Source organism: Acinonyx jubatus, chromosome B2, assembly GCF_027475565.1.
Source record: "Acinonyx jubatus isolate Ajub_Pintada_27869175 chromosome B2, VMU_Ajub_asm_v1.0, whole genome shotgun sequence".
Lineage (NCBI taxonomy): Eukaryota > Metazoa > Chordata > Mammalia > Carnivora > Felidae > Acinonyx > Acinonyx jubatus.
Genome location: NC_069385.1, coordinates 52,564,722 through 52,582,209, shown reverse-complemented (window position 1 = coordinate 52,582,209; position 17,488 = coordinate 52,564,722). Strand labels below are relative to the sequence as shown.

At 37.6% G+C, this 17,488-nt stretch overlaps 1 protein-coding gene across 1 annotated transcript in view; it reads right to left on the bottom strand.

Moving 5' to 3' along the window:
• Window positions 1–17,488, bottom strand: part of AK9 (adenylate kinase 9) — a 130,550-nt gene that overhangs the window by 95,564 nt on the left and 17,498 nt on the right. The window contains 5 exon segments of the mRNA XM_053222387.1: window positions 550–648; window positions 3,344–3,418; window positions 6,268–6,396; window positions 10,854–11,042; window positions 13,596–13,708. Of these exon segments, the coding sequence (XP_053078362.1) occupies window positions 550–648; window positions 3,344–3,418; window positions 6,268–6,396; window positions 10,854–11,042; window positions 13,596–13,708 (605 nt within the window).

The following is a 17,488-nucleotide window of genomic DNA, read 5'->3' as shown; positions in this document are numbered from 1 at the left end:
CTTTTATGATGTCTCTGCTTTCTTTGGTGTTGCAAGATTTTTAAAATGAAATTGAGTTTCTTTCTCATTATTCTTGTGGTTGTTTTGATTTTATTGTCTTTGTTTCAAGACTTTTGTGTTTATTTTATTTATTTATTTATTTTAAAAAATATTTTAACATTAATTCATTTTTGAGAGACAGAGAGAGACAGAGTGTGAGTGGGGGAGGGGCAGAGAGAGAGGGAGACACAGAATCCGAAGCAGCCTCCAGGCTCTGAGCTGTCAGCACAGAACCCAATGCAGGGCTCAAACCCAGGAACTGTGAGATCATGCGACCTGAGCTGAAGTCGGACACTTAACCGACTGAACCACCCAGGACCCCCATCAAGAGTTTTGTTGTGTTTAGTGTTTCTAGAATTTGTGTTAATTATTACAGCTTCTTCCTAAAAATCAAATCCATTCTTGTGAAAGGTATCCTGAAATTCCTTTTATACCTTGAAAGAATACATTAAATTAAGGCCACAACATATAGTGAAAAGATAGACTTTCAAACAGTTAAAAATAACTTACATTGTCCATTATGTCATTAATTTCTTCTTCTGCACTCTGAAGTTTAGTTAAAACAGCTGCTCTTTTTAGGTTCAGATATTTAAGTCGGTCCATAACTGTCTAAATTTGTTAAAGAACAAATATTTAAATACATTGGCATTTGAACACCTCAAATACTCTGTAACAGTGATGAGCTTATGAGTAGAATACTTCCTTGCCTCCACCTTCTGGTGGTTTGCTGTCAATGTTTGGTGTTCCTCCAATCTCTGCCTTTGATGTCACATAACTATCTTCTGCCTGTGTGTCGAGTCTCTTCTCTTACAAGGATACCAGCATATTGGGTTATGACCCACTCTAACTCAGTATGAACTCATCTGGACTTGACTACATCTGAAAAGATCCTGTTTCCAAATAAGGTTACATTCACAGGTATTGGAAGTTAGGACCTCAACATATCTTTTGGGGGTACACAATTCAATCCATAACAGTTTGCCCTCTGGTCCCCAAATATTCATGTCCTTAGAGATCTAGTTCTGTGGGAACTCTTCAGAAAGAGGGAATACAGCCATGTCAAGATGGAAGCAGATCTTAGAGTTGGCTGCAATGATCCAAGAGATGCCTGGGACCACCAGAAGCTGGAAAAGGCAATGCTGGATCATCCCCTAGAGGCTTTGGAGGGAGCAAGGCCTGGCCAACACCTTGATTTTTTTTTATTTCTAACCTCTAGAACTATAAGAAAATAAAATTTTTGTCACTTTAAGCCACCTAATTTGCTACAGCAGAATTAGAAACTAACAGGGACATTATGCAGAAGAACATGAAACGTAGACTCTGAGATGAGAGATGGTGGACTGACAAAGTCCTGATGGTCAATGGTAATCTGTGGTGGATTGTGTTATTTGTTCATAATTTACCCTTCTCTCCCTTCCCTTTTTAATTCCCTAGTTCACCGTGGGTAGAATACACTTCCCTATCCCACTGATACTGAGCTTCTCCGTGTAACTTGTTTTGGCCAATGGAATAGGCAGGAAGACCAGGGTGCCAATGACAATTGAAGCCTTAACAGGCTTAGGAAGTTTCAACCAAGGCCTATTGGAGCTTCTGCCCTCTACCTTGAGAAAAGTGTCCTGGTTTGTAAAATCCAATTCTGGATATGTTTTGAAGGAAAAACCTGCTTGGGTGTGGGATGTGAAAAAAAAGAGAAGAGCAGACTGAAGAGTGGATTAGATGCTTACTGAGAGGGGAAACCTGTGACAGGAGTGTATCTGGGGCAGGTGGTGGTGATGGTGGATCTGGGGATTTTTGTTAAATCTGAGATAACTACTAGACAGCCAATTGGATACACCGAGTAGCAGCTGATTATATAGGCATGGAATTCAGGGGAAAGGTCTGGGATAGTAACAGCACTTAGTAGGGCAGACAGAAGAGTGCAGAAGGAGCGAGGTCAGGGATTCTCCAGCTCTACAGATGAGAGAGTGTAGAATGTTCAGTGAGGTAGAATGGACTATACAGTGTGGAGTATATTCTTTATTTTAAAAAAAAGTTTCATTGAGATACATTTCACATAAGTATAATTTATCCATTTAAAGTATAGCATGGCTAAAATTAAATGGTTTTTAGTATATTTAGATTTGTGCACTCATCACCACAATTAATCCTAGAACATTTTAATCACCCCAAAAAGAAATGCTTTATCCATTAGTAATCACTTCACATTCATCCCGAGATCTCCCATTGTGGCAACCCTCACCCCAAGCAACTGCTGATCTATTTTCTATTTTGATCGATCAGTCCATTTTGGATATTTTATATAAAAGGAATCATACAGGACCTTTTGTAACTTTTATTTTACCGAGTAGGTGTTCAAGATTCATCCATGTGGTAGCATGTATCAAAACTCCATTCTGTTTTATTGCCAAATAATATTCCAGTGTATAGGTACACCACATTTTATTTGTCCATTCATCAATATGTGGACATTTGGCTTGTTTCAACATTTTGGCTATTGTGATTAGTGCTGCTATGAACCTTCATGGACAAGTTTTTGTTTGAACACCTATTTTCAACTATTTTGGCTATAGATACCAAGAGGTTGATTGCTGAGTCATGTGGTAATTCCATGGTTAGCTTATTGAGGAACTACCAAACTATTCCAAAGTGGCCACACCATTTTACAATCCCACCAGCAATATATGAAGGTTCCAACTTTTCCACATCCTCACCAATGCTTACTACTGTTGTGTTTTTTTTTAAATGCTAGTCATTTTAGTGATGTGAAGTGGTATCTCATTATGGTTTTGGTTTGCATTTCCCTAATGGCTCCTGTTAAGCATCTTATCATGTGCTTATTGGCAGCTATTTGAGACACTTTTTGTCACACAGAGATTTAAAAAATTTTTTTAACATTTATTTATTTTTGAGACAGAGAGAGACAGAGCATGAGCAGGGGAGGGTCAGAGAGAGAGGGAGACACAGAATTCGAAACAGGCTCCAGGCTCTGAGCTGTCAGCCCAGAGCCGGATGCGGGGCTCGAACTCACAGACCGCGAGCTCATGACCTGAGCCGAAGTCGGACGCCCAACTGACTGAGCCACCCAGGCACCCCGTCACACAGAGATTTTAAATTCAAATGTACTTTTGATTTAAATATGGATAGATGAACAGATATAACATCAAATTTTTAAGTGTCAAAAGGAATTTTTCAAACAAACTAAAATGTAAATATATTTTTGATATTTATGAAGATAAGTACAATCCAGTCAGTAACTTTTTGATTTTCCAAACTGTGGGATATTCTCACTAAACATTGCACTTACCATGAAGAGCTCCTCTGGGGGCTTATTTCCATCGAGCTCAATGAGATACTGGGAATTGTGTTCAGCCATTACTTCCTGCGAAAAATAGAAAAGATCCCTTATAATCCAGATCCTTGGCAAAACTGAATACAAGATCAGAATCTTAGTATACTATGAATAAATCTTTAAAGCTAAATTGTTTGCTTTATGCATGATATAATGTGTATTATTTTAAGTGCTCTTTTGCAAAAGCCTAAACCAATCTTCTTAGCATGAATTTTATTTTTTCTGTTTTTTTTTTTTCCAGTTTTTCTTTCCACCAAAGTTTTAGAGTCCTTCCAAATAGAAAATGTTTGGGGGCGTCTATCTCTCTGCATATATACATAAAATAATTTCTGCCAAACTGATAATTGTAAATGACATTGGTTTGTTCTACTTTTTATTCCCCTGGCTATGGGTGAGGTCAGTATTCAGATATCCATCTCTGAACACTGTCTAACCATGACATCTGGGCATTTTTCTATTAGATTGTTTCTTTTCTCTAACATTCATGGGAAGTCTTTAACCCATATCGATTACAAATATTTTACCCTTATTTAAAAAAATTTTTTTTAAATGTTTATTTATTATTGAGAGACAGAGGGAGACACAGCACGAACATGGGAGGGGCAGAGAGAGAGGGAGGCACAGAATTCGAAGCAGGCTCCAGGCTCTGAGCTGTTAGCACAAAGCCCGACGCAGGGCTTGAACTCACTGCGAGATCATGACCTGAGTCGAAGTAGGATGCTCAACCGACTGAGCCACTGAGGCGCCCCTCAAATATTTTACCTTTAAAGGTAAAAAAGATTTATCTCTTAACTTTGCTTATGGAATCTTCTATAAAATAAAATATTTTTATAATAAAATATATCTGTTTTCATTGCTTCTGGATCTCTTGCTTAGATTTTCTCTATCTCAAGATTATATTAATGTTCTCAATTTTCTTTCATTATTTTTTGTTTTTAATATTAAAATGTAAAATCTGCCAGATTTTATGTTTGTACATTGGCAATGATGAACTCTATTTGAGCCCTGCATTTCCAGGAAGTAGGGATGATTGAGAGGTAGGACCCATCTCTATCCTTTCTCAAAGACTCAGATAAGATCTGTCTTCATCCTTCTCCATCATTTCCTAAGACTCGAGGATATCCCCTTTGCTTACCTGCCTCCATCCATAAAACCCCAGGTCTCCCTTTCTTTTCCTTGATGAGAAGGTTCTCATTAATGAATGTTCTCCTTATTGCAATAATCTGAACAAATCATCTCCTTAATTGTGCAGGCATTTTGTTTTTCACAATATTATGTGAGGTTGGGTTCTAAGCCCTTCTTTTTCTTTTAGACAGCACATTATGCCAATATTATTTATTTAAACATAAATAGCCATGTTCTGAACAAGGAAGTACATAATGCTTTTCTGGATTTCAGATTCTTTTCTTAAGCAGGATTATTAAGAGTGGACTTACTAAGCCAAAGTATAAGACTAAAGATACATGCACCACATCAGACCAGGAGTCAGGTTGGGATTCAAAGACAGGCAAGAATGAGGCCTTGGCCTTGGTGAAGCAAGATATAAACCAGAAAATGATCCTCCCACTTGCTTTCCTCATGTCTTTTGGAGGAGCACTGAATTTTGGTAATCTTGGCCTCCAAAGTGAATTGACACCTGAGCCAGGTCAGAGGAGACTAGAATTGCAGGCTCCTACCTTTTATGGCTTTTCCCACCTTCCTCTACACACACCAGGACACCGAAATTACCATAAAGGGCAATTATTTTACTATTCAGCAAGTGTCATGTCGGCTTAAAGTCTAGTTTTGGCTTCCAGGATGGAAGACCTGGTCCTTATCCTTAAAAAGACTATCTCATGCCCATGAATGTAGTTTTCTAATTTTCTGAATCTGATTTTAATTATGCTTTATTTCACACCCAATGCCAGCCACTTAGGGAGTTTGCAGGATATTTCTGTTGAAGGAAGAAAGAACATGATAGACATGCAAATTACTCTTAAGAAGCAAAATTTAAAGGCCAGGGATAGAAAAGGAGGTAGGGAGGAATAAGTCATACATAAGAAAACAATTAAATTTGGCTCCTCTTTTGGGGTGGACAATGAAAATGAAAACGATCCACTCATTTGCCTTTAAACACATATAAACTTCATAAAAAAGCATGAAATAGATTCTTTTAGTTTCTCTATCAGATGGGAAGAGGCAATGTGAGTCCTGTTTTTTTATTTGTCTTTGTACCCTGTTGCTCAGCATGGTGTGTGGCCAAATACCCAAATTTGATAAATGTTTGTTGAATATCCCCAACACAACAAATTTGGCAGAGTCTATCCTGGACTTTAGACCATAATCAAATATGCTTTTCACAAATTGTAACTTTAGTAATCATATTTTTAAAATGCTAATTGTTTTAATTAAAACTGTCTTATTCTAATATGTAATGGCCTTAATCATGTTTATATGTAATCAGCTTTGAATGAGATAACCATAGAAACCAATCTGGGGATAATTTTTTAGATTGCAATTTAAATAAACGAACAGTTCCTTTTAAAATGTACAGCTGTTTTGATAAATCCATAAATTATAGATTGAAAATGTCTTTACAAAATAGTCTTTCAACATGGGTTTTCCAACTTCTGACTATAAATAAATTCCTGTAGTGACTTTTGAAAAATGCGGTTCATATATCACTTTTCAACAATACTGCTGCTTATTAAGAGTAAAATAATATTGTTTTGTGAAACAGCCTTTGGAAGGCAAGCTTAATTCTAATAGCATTCTATCAAACTAAGGGGTGGAGAATCAGATAGATAATACAGGGGGATGAAAAAATGTGAAAGCTATTTCATCAGTGATAGAACACAAATATCAATATTCCCATTTTCATCAATATATCTTGTTCTTACTTCTAAAGAATGAAGAATTAGTTCCTTGTAAAGTTTAACAACGTTCTCAATATTTTCTAAATAATCCTCAGGTCTCTGGACTACGTGTTGAAGAATTTCAGCCACCATCTGCATTTCTGCAATAAATGCCTAAATGAAAAAGATGAGATTTTTAACATCTTTATGTCAATGATTACTTAATCCACAAGCTGTGTCATCCCTCCCTCCTTACACTTACAAGCCATTTTGGGGTGAGAAAAGCAGGTAGAAGGGAGACTGAGGATTTTTATTTAAGAGACACTAAATACCGTAAGGGGTCTTTATCAGATGGAATAAAACTTTAAATTAACTTGGATACTTATTTATTTATTTATTTGCTCCTCAAGAAGTAGGGAAGAGTAAGGGAAGAATATCTGATTTTTAGAGAGAGAATGAAGAAATCAGATTTACTGAGCTTCCAGTTTGTTTGTTCATTCATTCATTCATTCATTCATTCATCAATTCACTCATTGATGAGTGCCAGGCACTGTTCTAGGAGCTTGAGGTGTCTAAAACAGTGAACAAAATCAGCTAAGAGCCTGGGGCTCACAGAGCGCACATTCCAGCTGGGGAAGACAGAGCACAAACAAGTAGACAAGTAAATACAAAATGTGTTGGGTGGTGATAAGGACTAGGGGAAAAAATGCAGGGTGGAGGAGATGAAGAGTGATGGGTAAAAGTGCTATTTTAATTCAGGTGATCATGAAAGGGTTCTCTGAAGAAGTGACATTTGAAGGCAGAGGGACTCATACACATAAAAGTTCTCAGCCCAAGGCCTTATTGGTGTTAAAGATCATATTTATCCTATTATTTGTAATTCATTATCTAATTTCTAATTCTAGTTTTTACAAATGCACATACATCTACATTTTATACTATTTGAATCATCTATCAAAGAAGCCACTTTATAACCTTTTGTAATGTCTTACATACTGTTTTAATGGTCGAATAATAGATTAATATCCCTAAATACATGATTATTTGATCATTATTCTATAGTTGAACAAGAATACTTCAAATTTTTCATAAGTATAGATAACATTTCACCAAATAGTTTTGTAGATAAATCTTTATATTGTTAATATTCTTCCTTAGAAGAGTTCCTAAAAGTAGAATTACTAGACCAAAGATTACACATTTCAAAATTGCTTAATATACACTGACTTTTTCAAAAGATGCTATTTTTCTTTTCTCTCTAGCAGAGGGCTAGATAGGCACACTTGTGTGTCCAGTTAGGACACAGCTTATTAGGCACCTACTGTATGCCAAGCACTGTTACAAGCATAGGGGATATAGTCCTTGCTGCATAGAGCTTACATTGGGCGGACACATAATAAGCAAGTAAACAAAGAACATAATTTCAGAAAGCGGTAAGTGCTGTGAGGAAGATAAAGCAGAGGAAAGAGGTAGGCCTGTGCTGTCCAGCACAATAGCTGCTAGCCATACAGACCTACTGAGCACGTGAAATTTGCCAAATGTGAATTGGAATGCACCAAATTTCAAAAACTTAGCATGAAAAAGAGATGTCTCTCTCAGAATCTTTATGTTGATTATATGTTTACATAATATTTTGGATATATTAGATTAAATAAAATATATCATTGAAATTATTTTCACTTGTATCTTTTTGCTTTTTAAAAAAAGTGTCTACTAGCACATTTAAAGTTACATATGGTGGGACTACATTTCCATCACAGTGCTGGGATATATAGTCTCTTCCTGGATTGTCTCTGAGGATGTTATCCATGGAGTGGGACCTGGGCAAGGAGAAGGTGCAGGCACACAAAGGTCTGGAAGAGAGCGTGGTAGGCAGAGGGAAGAGGAAACAGTAAGTGCAAAGGCTGGAGGTGAGGTTGAGTCCAGAATAGGTGACGACTACTGGAAGGCCAATGGAATAGGTGGAATACAATGAACACGCAGGGAGAGACAGCCAGGGAGGGATAAGATCAGGGGGGCCAGGTCCATGGCCTTGTAAGCCATGCGAGGGTGTTTGAATTTTCCTCTACAGGTAATAGAAAGTCACTAAGGGTCATATTTTTATTTTTTTTATGTTTATTTATTTTTGAGAGAGAAAGTGAGTGTGAGAGGAAGAGGAGCAGAGAGAGAGGGAGACACAGAATCCAAAGCAGGCTCCAGGCTCTGAGCTGTCAGCACAGAGCCCGACGTGGGGCTCCAACTCACAAACTGCGAGATCATGACCTGAGTTGAAGTTGGATGCCCAAGTGACTGAGCCACCCAGGCTCCCCAAGGGTCATATTTTTAAAACAAGGCTCTGGCTTTTGCAAAGAATGGAATGGATGCGGAGGGTCAAGGAAAGTGGAAGCCAAGAGAACATATACAAAGCTATTACAGCAGTTAAGGCACATTGTTTATATTTATGTATATATAAGGGTGAACGCTTTCATGCCGATATTGGCCATCAACCCAAGGGGGGCAGCATGTTTGCATGTTTGACTTCTGAACATGGCTGTGCTTCTAGGCAGACATCGTAGCAAACCAGGCCTCTGGGACTGAGTTCAGTCTGAGGACGTTAATTTGATTATATCCCACAGCATTGGCCTACATTGTGTTTTTGAAATTTTGGATTAGTTGCCAACTACTTTTATTTTTAAATGCTGATTTTGGATTCTCTGGAGAAACCACACCACCTGGTAAGAATAGGTTGGCATTCCCACATGACAATAGTTGTCTGGGCTGGAGCTGAGAGGCAACTGTCCTCTGAAGAAGGGCATGAACCCTCTAGCTGTCCAGTGGAACTTCCTGCAATAATGGAAATGTTGTGTATCTGTGCTGTCCAATTTGGAAGACACAGCCATATTTGGTCATGAGCACTTGAAATATGGCTAGTGTTACTAAGAGAAACTAAATTTTAAATTTTATATCATTTTAATTAATTTGAAGTTAAATAGCCACATAGGACTAGTGGCTACTATATTGAATAGTGTAGTCCTAGCCTACCCCAGTCCTCACTCTTCCTGATTATGTTCCTGACCGACATCACAAACTGACATAACTGCGACCCCTGTAACTAAGTGGGCTGTTAATCCTCTATCTCACTATCTTTGATTTAAGATGGTGTGCTTTATTCATACTAAAATGACCCACTTTTATTCCCATTTGCTATGAGGTTTTCTTTTTTAAAAAGAAAATATAGAATAGATGTTGGCTATGGCCTAGTGTCTTATTTGCACAGGGAAGATTCTTTTAGCTTTTGAAATGGTTTTAAAAATTGAGATATGGGGCGCCTGGGTGTCTCAGTCGGTTGAGCGTCTGACTTCGGCTCAGGTCATGATCTTGCAGTTTGTAAGTTCAAGCCCCACATCGGGCCCTGTGCTGACGGCTCAGAGCCTGTTTAAGAGTCTGTGTCTCCCTCTCTCTCTCTCTACCCCTCCCCCACTTGTGCTGTTTTTCTCTTTCAAAAATAAAGATTAAATTAAAAAAATAAAAATTGAGGTATAATTGACATAGAATATTAGATTCACTTCAGGTGTACAGCATAATGATTCAATATTTGTATATATTGAGAAGTGACCACCGTAATAAGTCTGGTTAACATTCATCACCATACACAGTTACAACTTTTTTTCTTGTGATGAGAACATTTAAGATCTACGACTAAAGAACAATGTCAAAGATTCATTTAACCCATTAGTGAGGAAACCAACAGGATGACAAAGCTGAGGTATATCTTATCACTGAAATAAGACTAAAAAGTTGCGTATGAATGTACGCTTAATATCTTATGAGTCAATAAAATTGTAACCTTTGAGGGTTATCTTTTTTACTGGACAAATGATTTGCAATGTATCCATCTATAAGTTAATATCTGACTTTGCCCTAGTAGAAATACTATTTATTTATAATACATTTATAATAAATTGTAAATTGTAGCAATTACAAAAATATATGAAGGTCTTTAAAAATTATAAATTAATTTATAACAGAGATCACAGGTATATTTCAGTACAGCAGGGATTGGCAAACTGTGGCCCACATGCCCCGGTGGACCAAATCCAGCCCATCACCTGTTAACAGATTTCTTCACATCAAATTTTCCCTCATTAAGTCATGGTAGAAAATTCTTTTGATGCCCCATTGCATTATGCTGACTTTAGGATTATTATAATAACATGTATACGTGAATTGGGCTTTCGATTTTTGTTTCACGTGCTCTTTGCTAGACATTGGAATTGGGATTATGTTAATTTCATAAACTGGATTATGCCTGGGCTACTTGCTCCCCATATTACCCTTTGTTTTTTATTGCTCTGACTTCTCATTCTAGCTTGCATAGTGCTTGACACACAGTAGGTGACAAATCAGTCTCTGTTGCTATGACATGAAGCTGATTAGCTGTCAGGATGTGGAAGGACTTCCATATTCACAAGAAGGTTGAACTTGATGGCCTCTAGATTATGATCTAATAGTTCTTAAAAACATGAAATATTTTTTCTATTTCCTCCAGACTTAACAAAAATTTATAGGAAATGTAATTTTCTCTATCCTTGCTATTGTTTAATTAAATTGTAGCAAATTTAAAAGTGTAGTATATGGTATTAGGATGTTACCTCTTCTTCTTCTTGCTCTTCTTCCTCTTCCCCTTCCTCTTCTCCTTTTCCTTCTTTTTGGGCTTCTTTCCTCTTTTTCCTGCGATTTTCAATGACTTCAGGATCCCACTGATCTCTTCTGTATATGTACCCTGTACTACTGTGCTGCCTTTGCCCAGAAATTCTTTGGCATAAATCGTAGTCGGGGCACTAAGGAACAACATTAGTAATTTTAACAAGCATCTTCAGTGATTCTGATGCTGACAGTGCATGCACCACACTTTAAGAAACAAAGGAAGCAGGAAACTTTAGAACTTTCCTTGTTCATTTTCTGATTTCTTTAGGCCATCTCTATCTGGAGATGGGATGGGTATTTATTGAGGCCAGACTTCTACAGGCTTCCTAATTTTTCACAAGAAAGGTTTCAATCCACTCGGATCATCTTTATAATGTGTATTTGCCCTTCCTTACTCAGCAACCCAGAATAACCATACTGTGGGCCCTTGACAGAGATGACTGCCTTCAGCTGTCTCCTATTTTCACTTGCAGAAACTGACTACCATAAGGGTGAGTCTGAAGGACATGCCTCAGAGCAGTGGTCTTCAAACTTCAGTGGGCATCAGACTCATGTAGAGGGCTTTGCAACACAGATAGCTGAATGCCACTCCCTAGAGTTCTTGACTCATTTTGGGGTGGTTTCTGAGAATATGTTTTTCTAACAAACTTCTGAGGGCTGCTGGTGCAGTTGGCTCTGGGACCGTACTCTGCAAACCACTGCTACAGTAGATCACTGGCCCTGTGCCATCTTTTTTTTTTTTTTTTTTTTTTTGTAATACAGACCCCTTGAGAATACGAGGAAAGCCATTGGCTTTTGCTTCAGAAAGCAGACATACACAATAAAGTAATTTCATATTATTATAATTTATGTATTATTAATATAATTAAATGTTATTATTTCATAGATGCTTAAGGATTCATAGATCCCAGGCTAAGAATTTCTGCTCTAGAAATTCCAAGATTTATGCCCAAATAAGGACAAACCATCAGAGAAATGTGTGTTGTACTGAGCTCTGTCTCACATTAGGCCTCTGATGACATTCTAGTCATAGAAAACTTCCTTGGATACCCACTATCACACTTAAAACATAAAAACGGTGAAGGGCTTCATTCTCTATGTTAACGATCTTTTATATTGAGACCCATGTAAGATATTTCTCTTATTTAAAATTTTAATTCTAATTCCTCTCATTTTGTTTCTTCCTGAGGAGTGGCTTGTCTTTTCATGGACAATGTGAATTTTATATAAATGGTCACATTTCCTCTTTCTACTTTGGCTTATCAAACTCAGAAGTTATGCCCCAAATTTAGTAAACATTTGGAGGGTAATGGTCTGTATATCTGTACACTCTTGTTCTATACAATCTATGTTTTCCAGGGCTTAGACTTTATATTTGGTTTTAGTTGTCTGAGATCTTTTCTTCTCTCCCTTATACCACACGTTCACATGTGTGACACTCTCAAGGTCCATGCAGGAATTCTGATCAGTCTCCAACCACGACCTGTGGCAGGCTGCAGATTATACCACGCTCAGCACTGCAATACCTCTTCTCTCTCACAGCTAACCCTAACACACTCCCGGGTCCCAACATCTGAGCTGAGAATCATCCCATTTATCTTGAGCTGTCAAAACTTTTGGGGAACCAGGCAGTTATGAATATAAAAGCTTATAATCAATTTTCATATAAACAAACAGACTTGGCCTCACTGAAGTCTTATCATTCTCATATAAAGCAGTTACTATTTTTGTAAAGAAGAAATCGAGTCTCTTAAATGTGATTTGCCAAATTCTGTTGATAGAGAGATTGGGGATAGGACTCAGCCTGACTCTTAATCAAGGCTGAATGATGTTCTTTAACATTCATATGACCAAATCATTTGCTCCTTCTTTCATTGTATTTAATTGTCAAACTTATCAGGTGTCTACTAGGTACACTATCTTGTGCTAGTTGATGTTTATATGAGTAAGACATAGTTCTTGCCTTCGAGTAAGGCAGAGTCTGGAAGAAAACAGACAATTACAATATAATAAGATATTATGATAAGGAGAGCAACGTGAATGGTCATCAGAGAAGTATTTAACTTTCCTGTAGTAAAGTATAGGGGACATGGAGGAAGAGAGAGGGAGAGGAGGTGGAGGGAGAGAGAGAAGGAGAAAGTGAGAGTGAAAGAGAAAGAATGAGAGAGAATGAGTTAGTCAATATGTGTGTTGGTGTGGAAGAGGTGGTCATCAGGGAAACAGATGATGCCTGAACTGACTTTCAAAAGATGACTATGATTAAGCCTATTGAAAAGGCCGGGAGGGATTTCCTTTGGATGGAGCTGCAGGTGTAAAAGCACAGAGGCATGAGACGGAATAACTCAGTCCCTATGACTGATACATAAATTGTTATTTCCTTGGGGCGCCTGGGTGGCTGGGTCGAGTAAGCATCTAACTTCGGCTCAGGTCACGATCTCATGGTTCTGAGATCTAGCCTCACATTGGGCTCTGTACTGACAGCTCAGAGCCTGCTTAGTTCTCCTGCCCCCCTTTATCTATGCCCTTCCCTTGCCTGTTCTCTCTCTCTTTCCTCAAAAATAAACAAACATTTAAGACATTGGACACTTAAACAGTTATTTCCTTAACTACTTAGTATTTTTGAAGATACTCCTTGAATTCCACCACTGTTAAAAAGAATGGTTCGCTATGGTAGAAAAACAACTTACCTTAATATTGATTATTATATCAGGTTTCAAATTTAAATTTTTAATTAATTCTATTTGCTGCAAAGTAGTTATGGCATCCTGTGAAAGTGATGGTAGTTCAGTGACAATATAACCTGTTGAATAAAACATAATTTTTAAAGTTTTATAATGCCACCAATAGATGAGAGCATGGATTTGTTATTACTTTGTAAATCTCATTTGCTTATTGATGAATATTAATGTAGATCTTAAAATCATCTGTCAAATATTTTTAATTAATAGTTAAGTTTATTGCCACATGAAGTATAACTATGAATAATGTTTTTCTGATAATAAATAAAATCACTGAGCTGGGAGGAAACATCTTAAAAAATTTCAAATCAATTTCTTTTAAGCACATGAGGGGCCTAGGGAAGGAAATTCCATGCTAGTAATTCTTTGAACAGTTAGGAAAGCCCTGTGATGATGGTAAGGGTATACTATAGGGGTTGTGTAGTATATTCTTTTCTTTCTAAAGCTAGCATCTTATAATAGAATATATATGTACATAATATTTATATAAGTTATGGGGACCAATAAAACACCAATGAACCTCCTCATACAGTTTAAAAACCAGAACATTATCAACATGATTTTTGCTTAGCACACTTACTGGCTTGCATTCCTACCCAGAAACCTAAATCTTCTCATGGAAATTCACCCTGTTTGCCATCATCACATTAATTTCCTTAATATATTTCTTTAATTATGTCACTCTCATGCTTGAGAAAATTTTCTCTTGTTAATAAAGTCTCAATTTTCTCAGAATTAAAGGACTTAGGTCAATTTTTCTCCTGTTTTAATAGGACTTTTTTTTTCTTGAAAGAACGGACAAAAATTATGGTTATTCAGCTTTGGATATTTGGCAGACGTTTTATAAAAAGTGAATGGAGTGAGCTGTCATTTCAACTGACAGTATTTGTTGCCAATTATAAAATTCAAGCAAAAACTCAAATTTTAGAAAACATGTATCTATTGCCATAAGCTTTACAACTTCCTGACTTTTAAAACTTTTCTTGATGATGGGGGTGCCTGGGTGGCTCAGCTGGTTAAGCACCTGACTTTGGCCAGGTCATGATCTCATGGTTCATGGGTTCAGGCCCTGCATCAGGCTCTGTGCTGACAGCTCAGAGACTGGAGCCTGCTTCAGATTTTGTGTCTCCCTCTCTCTCTGCCCCTCGCCTGCTCATGCTCTGTATCTCTCTCTCAAAAAATGAATAAACATCAAAAAAATTTTTTCTTAAACTTTTCTTGATGAACTTGGTGGCGAAATTAACAAAAGTGATATTCTGGTATTGTATAATGAAAAGTGTTGACATTTGGAAGATCTGCACAACTCAGTGAACTAATATTTTCCTATTAATTACTGCATAGTACACCTCCAAATCATGCATGCATTCCAAGTTCAAGGTAGACCAATGGATTTTATTTATTTATTTATTTTAAATGGTTATTTATTTTTGATAGAAGGGGAGAGAGAGAACAAGCGGGGGACGGGCAGAGAGGGGAACAGAGGATCTGAAGCAGGCTCTGTGCTGACAGCAGAGAGCCCCATGCAGGGCTCAAACTCAGGAAGCCTGAGATTATGACCTAAGCCGAACTCAGATGCTTAACTGACTGAGCCACTCAGGTGCCCTTAGACCAACGGATTTTAATGTAACAGAGTTAGAAAATGTCCTTGATATGGTTTCAGATTCTATAATGTAAATAACCTTTAAGAAACTTACCCTTGGTGAGTTTTGATGTAGGATCAATTATTCTAAAGGCTATTAAAAATATACTTTCCTTTTCTAACTACGTATCTGTGAAACTGGGTTTTCCTCATACATTTCAACAGAAACAATGAATTGCAACAGATTAAGCAGAAGGAGACAGGAGAACCCAGCCAGCTAGGTCTTCTCTTAAGTCAGACATTAAAGAGATTTGCAAAAATACAAAACAATACCACTCTTCTCACTAAGTTTTTTGTTTTGAAGATTACAATTATTTTTTTAATAAAATATGCTATTAATGCAAACATGTGATGTTTTGTTATGATTTTTAAACAAATATTTTAAACATTTCTTAGTTTTAATTTCTAATATGATAAATATTGATGTATATAACCCAAGTAAGCAACAGCTCTTTTGGGGCCTCAACAAATCTTATAAGTATGAAGGAGTCTTAAAACTAAAAAGTTTGAGAACTGCTATGCAATGTCTAGAATAGTATGACTAAAGAAACAGTTATTAAGCATCTGTTGATAGATGAATGAATGTGTCTAATAAGCCAACCTCAAAATCCTCACTTGAGAACATGCTTATTACATACTCTTTTTTTCAACTGTACAAAAGCAGACCGAAAACTATCATGGCAATCCAAAATCTCATGAAATCCTTAGGCATTTCTCCTAAGATTTTTCGAACACTATGTATTGGATGCTACCCAGAGAAGCAGTCCTAAGTAGTTTGACTTCAAAAGGCAGAAAGGGAGATTTATTATCTTTAGTTCTGGATATATGAGCTATAATTATGATTCCCTCCCGTCTTGCTACAATCTTTAATTTCCAACTTGGCTTATTTGTTTGCTTTTGCTGTTGTCTTTAAAAGACTGAAATATGGTTGTATTCTAAGGCATCCATTCTTTTTATTATTTTTTTATTCTCAAGTTAGTTAACATACAGTGTAGTCTTGGTTTCAGGAGTAGAACCCAGTGATTTATCCCTTACATATAACACCCAGTGCTCATCCTAATATGTGCCCTCCTTAATGCCCATTACCCATTTACCCCATTCCCATCAACCCTCAGTTTGTTCTCTGTATTTAAGACTCTCTTACGGTTTGCTAAGGCATCCATTCTATTCAAGGTTCCTTAAATGAACCCAACACACTCCTGCAAAAATTTAGCTACTGCATGCATTGGCACCGTCTCAGGAACTGGGCCAGACCTTTCTCCACTTGCCTCCTCCTGCTGTTCTTGTTTTTTGTTCCCCTGGCTTCCCCCTTCCCTAGTTTGGTTTGGATTCTATTGCTAAATCATCCTCCACTTGATTAACAACCTTACTGGAACTTGTCAAGGTATTGAGATGTGATGGCTGGCATTAAGCCATCACATTTTGAGGGTGAGTACTGTGGTGAAGGGGACTGCATGGCCTAGCCCTAGGTTGAATTCAACTCTTGTCCAGATTGTCTCTCCTGATCAGATATTGCCAGAGAACATCAGTCTCCAGAGTTCATGTCTTCCTCTTCTAAACAACAGGGGGATTACACAATTCTTCTGTCCCTCTCATTCCCTCTGCTGGCAATGCTGCCCAACATCTGTGTATTACAAATGAATGATGGAAGCTTGACACTCTGTGTGCTGTGCTCATCAGCACCCTGTGTATTACTACAATCGCTGCCAGTGCTTGAACAGCTTATCAGGCATTCCAAGTGCAACTGTTTGTAGGTATCCTAAACCTCAGGTGTACATGTATATTGGAATGAGTTTAAAACTTGGTCTCTTTTGGGGCGCCTGGGTGGCTCAATCAGTTAAGCATCCGACTTCGGCTCAGGTCATAATCTCATGGTTCACAAGTTCAAGCCCCGTGTCGGGCTCTGTGCTGACAGCTCAGAGCTTGCAGCCTGCTTCAGAGTCTGTCTCTCTCTGTCTGCCCCTTCCCTGCTCACGGTCTGTCTTTCTCTCTCGAAAATAAAATTAAAAAAACTTGCTCTTTCCTAGTGGAAGCAGCAGAAAAATGGGTTGTTTCCATGGTGTTTGGTTCTCACCTGATAGGCCAGTATTTGGGCTGCCTGAATTTTCTGAGTGATGCATTTTAGGGCTTTACCCATTGAGAGGTAGCCAGCATCATAATATCCAGACCCTAGGAATGTATCTATGGAAGAGATGTGGGAGAG